The 7,924-nt window shown below is 33.8% G+C and overlaps 1 protein-coding gene across 1 annotated transcript in view; it reads left to right on the top strand.

Annotated features, from left to right (window-relative positions):
- Positions 1–478: 478 nt before the first annotated feature.
- Positions 479–7,924, top strand: part of LOC108753799 (progestin and adipoQ receptor family member 3) — an 8,808-nt gene continuing 1,362 nt past the window's right edge. The window contains exons 1-7 of the mRNA XM_018495705.1: positions 479–726; positions 3,982–4,164; positions 6,225–6,385; positions 6,501–6,657; positions 6,740–6,892; positions 7,092–7,371; positions 7,487–7,651. Of these exons, the coding sequence (XP_018351207.1) occupies positions 4,018–4,164; positions 6,225–6,385; positions 6,501–6,657; positions 6,740–6,892; positions 7,092–7,371; positions 7,487–7,626 (1,038 nt within the window). The 5' untranslated portion in view covers positions 479–726; positions 3,982–4,017 and the 3' untranslated portion in view covers positions 7,627–7,651. The remainder of the gene's footprint in view (positions 727–3,981; positions 4,165–6,224; positions 6,386–6,500; positions 6,658–6,739; positions 6,893–7,091; positions 7,372–7,486; positions 7,652–7,924) is intronic.

A 7,924-nucleotide genomic window follows, 5' to 3' on the forward strand; every position in this document is an offset into this window, starting at 1 on the left:
ACGGATCGACAGGAACAGAGATTGAATCTTGAACTGGAATTCAAGATTGTTTTATATAAGATCATACAGGAAAGAAATGTTTGACTACGCAACTAACGATCTGTTAAACTTAAAAGTTACCGCTTGTTCCGGAGTAATTTGAGGCAGACAGATTATACATATACACAGAATTCATAGATCGAATTAGATATACATACAGGTATCTTATGCACTATTGACAAAACTGAAAGAATTGCGAAAAGAGAATCGTATAATTATTGTGAATCTTATATTATTAATTCATGGATATCGCGATGTGTCCCGACATTGAAGGCCACCCTGCAATCCCGAATCCACGTAGAACCGAACAGGCTCACCGTCTCCAAGTAGTGAAAGTACCAGCTCGTCCCCCCCTTTGTTTCTCAACGGCGGGGGGGGGGGGCTGTGGGTGATCCCCGAGTGTGCTCTTCACGAGAGACATACATCGGGGGGCGACCCTGGCTAGTTGCCGTCGTCCTCGTCGCCGTCACCGTCGCCACCGCCGCCGATTCGCAATCTGACTCGGCCGTTCACTCACCAGTGTTCAGCACTGCGCGTTCGGTGCTCAGTGCGGTCGATCGAATCGCGTTGCGGCCTGATACTCGCACACGTGAAGAGTTCGCCGATGTGTCGGTAAGCGTCTGATCTACGAGGGACGTCGGTGACTCTCCGTTTCCTCGATTGTCCGCAAAACTGTCGATCCACGAGGTACGTAGTCACCGCTTGTAGTTACTTAGAGTCATTCGATAAGGAAAACAAAGCTCTTAGTTGTCCCCGATAAAGAATAAGCACGTTAATTATTGTCATCCCGGTCCTATACGAACGGGACACCGTGCATTGTTTTTTTTTTTTATAATAAATATTTATAAAAGAAAGATAATTGTACTATTATAATTGTACTATTATAATTATACTATTATAATTCATATTTATCCAAAAGTATGTAATAAAGTATGTAATAAAAGACAATTTTATCTTTTTATCGTTGATGAAAAATTAAATTGAGTCTTTTTTTTTTTTATATGTTACGATCAATAAGATGCGCGATCAGGCAAATTTCAATGTGCATCGAATGAACCCGCGTTCGTACGAATTTAAATTACATTCTGAAGCGAGGTTGATTAAATGAAGTATTGATAAAAATGAATCTCGCGCCAAAATTGGCAACGGGTGTACACCTCGCTCGATGGATTCAATGTCATTTTACTTTCAACGCGGCTTCACGACAGAAGTCGGGACTTTGTTCTGCAAATTAAGTGCAGAGATAGTAATCATATTCTGTGGAATATAATATAACTAACGTCTCTACAAAAAGTTTGACCGACCTATCTAATGATGCTGTACGTACATATTTCGAAATGTATTATCGTTTTTATACTTATATATTCACTCGTTATCAGTTAATTGAACTCGAGACTTGTGATACATATATAATAAGAATAATATTTAACTGTATTAGAGATACAGAAGTAATTAGAGATACAGTAATTAGAGATACAGAACATCAAAAATCATTTTTTTAGTCTCTTAATTCAGGAAATTTTAATATATGTGCATATATATACAAGTATATTTTTTAAAATAATGCATACGTATTTATTTGTATTTAATAGTTAAATTTCTTAATTCGAATGACTGAACACATTACGGGATCAATTCATGAAAATTGTTTAAATAATTACATTACGCAGTATCATTCGCCTTTGTCCTTAATTGCTTGAACGATGCAAGTACACTATCCATTGCAGACAATTGATTATTCCTTGCTATTATTAACAGAAAGATAAATACGGGTAAAATTTTTATTGATCAAGACAATGCTGTATTTGTGGTAACATTGTCAATGATTGTACAAAGAGACATTACAGAAATCTGTTTATTTTTTTCTGTAAAAACATATTAAAATTATGTGCATTTAATTGTATATCACGTACTTGTTTACCTGCACTGTCGGAAATACGACTTTAATCAGGAAGATAAATTTGTTCATCCTCTGCTCAGAATAAATTAACGTTTACAGAACGGAAAATCACTATATATAGTAAACAGTCTGCACTATTTTGCATTTTAGCAAGGGAATACGATAAATTTTAATCTCATTCAAGGAATTATTATCAAGTTTAAAATATGCTTTTTCCGCCTTCTAATGATTAAAAATGTAAAAGATTGACTGATTTGCCAACCATTGTCGTATCTGTGTAATTTCATGGCCGTATTCATTCAATGTAAGTTATCGTTATTTTCATTTGTTTTTTATATCATTTTTATATGTCGACTTAATATATTTACTTTATTGTATTGCGTCATTATTATGTATTAATAAATTATATCAATAAAACTATTATCAAAAGTAACAGAAAGGTAAGAAATTTCGGAATAATATATAAATCGTTATGCAAACATGCTCCCAGATACTTCCTGTTCGTGTATATATACTATATATATATATATAATGATGAAAATATAGAGCCTGTGCAATATACTTTTCACTGGGTGTAGACGTACGATCTCAACGGATTCCAAAGTGCGCCTTCGACTTTCTCGCAGATTAGACGTAGCCGTGTGACGCAGAGAGAGTGAACAGAAATCTCTTTCTCTCACACGGAGCCCAAATAAAACGACAACTAGGACATCATTTATATCGAGGCACAAGGAGTTTTACTCGCCCGATCCGATACAGTGTGTTGCGTCGTTGAGTGCATTAATACAATCTCACTTTTTATTTCCTTACTAATAACTAGAAATTCGTAAAATATCAGCCTGAATATTCTTTTCGGTTCAACTGCGAGATTTCTAATCGGTCGATTTCGCATGGCGCGCTCGAAAGTTAAACGCTCCACGATTTTCCCCTTGCGCAGTCTTTCGTGCAATTTTTGTTCAGGCTTAACTACTATAATGATGATACGCTGATTCTTTCTGTGACTGTAAATAAAATTCACTTACAATTAGAACGGCATCACGTAAGAAAGCATTCCGCTGCTTACGACAGCTGTTTCTTGTTTTCCGTAAGGGGCAATCTCCTTTCGCGAGAAAGTTACGTATATCGACGTCACCTTACAAATCAAATCTTGTATTTCTAGTTGGAGTTCTATAAAAAGTAAAATTATTGTCTTGATAAAGATTTTATTTTTGTTTCTTTTCTTTTTTCATTCGTAGTGATACACATTATATTTTGTAAGAATTGCACTAAAAAATAGAACCTATCTCATCATCGTGCGAATAAAAAGAACAAAGGTGAATGATATTGTGTAATATAATTCTGCTTTGATCAAATACTACGAATAAACCTTCCTAATTAACATTCTAATAGTAACATTGTATCATAATTTCTCACTCAACAAAATAAATATAATATAACACACGTTGTACATATATATAGTTACATTATTGTGGGAAATTTTAATATTGATGTTACTGTTAGTTGGTGTTAACTGAGGCTATTTCTGGGCTAGGAATTAAGTTGAAATGTCTCAAAAATATATTTCCTCGATAATAGGAATAACTTAAAGACACATTTATGATTTTTCTAAATACACTATTTTATATATATATTGTATATATAAAATAGTGTATTTAAAAAAAATTGTAATAACGTCTGGATTTAAAAAGTTATAACAAAGATTGTCATAAAATTCCTGCGAAAATAACAATATAAAAGTAAATATATATTTTTATGTATTTTATGTATCTCCATGTATTCTGAACACTAGCATGTTCAAAATCGAAACATAAGATATCTTTAAGACATTTGCATTATATTATCTGGAGCCTCTTCAAGGTATGCAAAGGTTCTATATATGTATGTGTAATTAATCCCGAGTTCCAATGTATTTTAATACTTGAAGTTCTGTCATACTTCAAATACAAATTATATGCTAGGGCAAATCTCGTTTGACAGTAATGTTATCACGGATAACACGAACGAACGATTGTCTCCAATCTTTTTATCATTATATCTTTCAGGAAGCAGGTGTTGCATAAAAGGTCTACGCCGTTTGAATGATGAAACTACTTGCAGGCGTAGAGGAGGTTAGCGACCACTGTGAAAAAGAGTCCAATAATGGCCAACTGCACAACAATAATAGTCATGAAAAGCAATCTGCGACAGAATTGGCCCAAGAAACGACCAAGCCGCTCGTCAACAAGGTCAGTCAACGTCCGTACGTACACGACGTCTTCATTGTGTCGAATGAGATTCTTTAAATTCAGGACTAAATGAAACTAATTAAGACTTAATGATAAATCTTAAGAGTGCAAAATTAAAAATGAAAGCGGAATAAATCTGACGTGACAGTTCGTTATGCGATTATAATAAATAACAAGCGCTATTATCAGCTCTACAGATAATAACATATGAAAAAGTTTTGCGACAATCTCGCGGATAAAATCGATGGTTTGATTTCCGGAAATGGTAGCTCCATGTAAAGGACTAAAGTTGATATGCTCCATTTCTTGTTAAAGTCATCCGCTTCCGTTTTTTGCTAGACCAAGACATGCGACTACGACTTTCTGGGTTACGCGATAAACTCTGTAATTTTGCATTTCTCTTTTTCTCATGTTCTATGTTACAAGTTACGAGTACGATTAACAAGATTTTTCCATCAAGCTAGAGATTTCAAATAAAGTCTAATTTGCCAAAAAAATTTGCGGTATTCATCATTTGCGGCTTGCAATACTATTAGCGGTCCATTCAAATATAATAAATGCAATGATGACTGTTAATTATTCGACGAGTGCTCATTAGGAGGCGAAGGTATATATACATTGTCTTCCGAAATTGCATTCCAATAAAATCTAACATTATTTGCCAATTATTATTCTTCATTTTCCACGGTACTCGCTCTAATCACGGTCGATATTGCCCCGAGCAACGAAAATCGATTTCACTTGCTATGCAGCACGAGAGGAAAACGGATGGCGTAAACTTGACACACTCGGATGAAAGGCAGGTCCCGTTGTGGCCTACTTACCGCATTTTGTGAAAGATGTGGTATGATCGAAACACTTCTTGCCTACACTTTCGTGTAGCTTTTTCTGAATCATTAGGAGCACATCCTACTTGCATTGAATTCACTTGTCCATCCTCTTCCATATTGCTTGAATAACTTTCTATCTTGTATAGCGCTTCGTTCAGTGATAAAATTATATTTTGCACAAAAACATGCATGTACAAAAACATAATGTTATTAGTTACATTAATAAATTAATTATTTATTAATTATTAATTATTAATTATATTATATATCGATTATTTTTACTTTATTATTAAAAATAAATTAAAAGTTATTTATATTAAAAATTTATTTATCAGATAGATTTATATAAATAAGAACCAATATTTTAATATCACACAGTTGAATATTTTATAATTTTCTCTTTCAACAACTAATTATAATCTTTCTTTTAATATATTGTACAATTTTGGCTTAATTATATTGTTACTTCTTACTATAAATAATATATAATTAAAAAGTGGGAGGATAATTTTTATGCGACAAGAACTTTACTTAACTTGGACAGTATTTTCTCTTTCTAATAATTGTATCAAGTTGAAAAGGAAATTCATCGTAAAGTCACATCATTCCATTGTTCCTGCGCCGAAGAATGTGACAAACGGAAGCAATGAAAGCACTTTGTATTGTTCAGAATACTCTGAAGTGCAATAAAATGTCATTGTGTGGATTTCTTATGTAAGTGTTATGCACTTATAATTGAAGGTTCGATTACATGAGATAAAAAAAATCATTTTCATTCATTCGTTTACGGTTATGAAAGACAGAGTGAAATTTTATGTTCATTTCAAATGAGTGTGACTATATTAGAATATTTGAGAGAGAGAGAGAGAGAGAAAGAGAGAAAAAATAATCAGCAATTTAAAAAAATGATTATATAGTTTGTTTACTTTATGTAGCATCTTTCTGAATTTAATTTGTTTACTGCTTAAATAAATTGTTTTAAATAAATTTTTTTAGTTCAACCTTTAATACTGATAAATTCACAATTTTTTATACAATATTGCATATATAATAGATACTGAATGTCCTACTCAGTAAAAGTAAAAATAATTAGCGCCGAGCCACTACCGCGTCTCCAGATAAAAGTTTAAAAAGTATCATACGAATATATCTAAAATTTTACTCGTTCTTCTTTAGACTTCTGTGTTCGGGTATTTATTGAACATGTTTCTATTTTCCATTTTGAAATAGGTATGTAACGATTCGACAGATAAGAGTAAAGTTACACCAGAGGGGGAAGAAAAGTTGAGACGTTTGCTTCGGTTCGAGGAGGCACCACAATTTCTTCAACACAATCCGTACATATTGCGCGGTTACCGAGGCTGCTTGACCACCAAATTGTGTCTTGAGAGGTTGAGTTTAACATTCTTCAATATACTTGCGATAAACGAACTCTGAATCTCGGAGGTGATAAGCATATATACTCCGACAGCATGTGCTCCTTCATGAAAATATTGCATGTTTTAGCATATTTTGGTGGACGAATGAAACTGTGAATATATGGAGCCACATTTTTGGCTGGATGTTGTTCTTTGGTCTGACCCTATACGATCTCTGTCTATTGAACATTCACGCGCCATTTGGTGACAAAATTATCGTGTCTTTGTTGCTTCTTTGCTTTCAGGTAAAGATTTCGCCCGATATAAATGACTTTTGTTAAAATATAATGAAATATATAAATAAATAGATAAATGAAATTGTTTTAGATATGTATGATCCTATCGTCCGTGTATCACACATTCTCATGTCGAAGTGAGAAGGATTACTGGTGCTTCCTGTCCTTTGATTTATTCGGTATTGCTTTGAGCATGTTATCTATATACATGTCGGGGGTCTACTATGCCTTTTGGTGTCACAAGGTAAGGAAAGCATCGATTTCTCTAGCTATAATTTCTGCAATTCTACGTTACAGCTTATGCAAAGACAGTTTAGATATTTATGTACGCGATAGTATATACATTTCAGGAGTTTAAAGAAATAATTCTATTGTAATATATTTTTCGATATACTCGTATTAATGCGATCGATAAGTCAAATCAGTTTGCGAATCTTTTGCAGGAGCTACAGCGGTTTTATCTCATAACTGTGCTCGTAATCTTCATTTTTGCGATGATACTGCAAATACCGAGTCTGAACATCAACAGTAACATTAAGCTAAGTGTATTCGTGAGCTGGGCGATATATGGCGTTCTGCCAACGCTGCATTGGACTGTTGCGATGGGTGGCTTTGATAATCCAATCGTTAGAATGCTCATTCCAAGGGTAATAGGAATGTACATTATTAACGCGATCGCATTTGCGTTCTATATGCTTAAGATACCCGAACGTTTTTACCCAGGTAATTGTCGGCAATTATCGCTCTCGTTACCATAACGACATTTCTTGCCTCATACTGTAAATATTGAACAATGATATAATTGCACATTGTTATTCATAATATGCGTTTCCTACAGGTTGGGTGGACTACGTCGGCTCGTCACATCAATGGTGGCACGCGCTGGTTGTGCTAGCCCTCTATTATTGGCACAACACTGGAATGCTTTACGTGGAATATAGAATGAATCACGGATGTCCGAGTAGTATGGCATTATGACATACGGATTTCGACGACCAACCAGGTACATGAGATACTAGTCGTATTGTCATAATTCAACGCCGGTATGACCGATAGTGACACTGATATGATACTATAGATCATATCACGTTTTCGCAATGTTAATTATAGCCCATGCTGTCGACGCGACGGTTCTAACTAAGAATATCCAAGATATATTTTAATGCTAGAAGGACAAAAATATTAATTCTAAAAACATAAACACACCCATTAATTTTTTAATAAAAGTAATAATTAAAAAATAATACATTACATATATGTATATATATATATATAT

The sequence above is a fragment of the Trachymyrmex septentrionalis genome, unplaced genomic scaffold (genome assembly GCF_001594115.1).
Source record: "Trachymyrmex septentrionalis isolate Tsep2-gDNA-1 unplaced genomic scaffold, Tsep1.0 scaffold72, whole genome shotgun sequence".
Lineage (NCBI taxonomy): Eukaryota > Metazoa > Arthropoda > Insecta > Hymenoptera > Formicidae > Trachymyrmex > Trachymyrmex septentrionalis.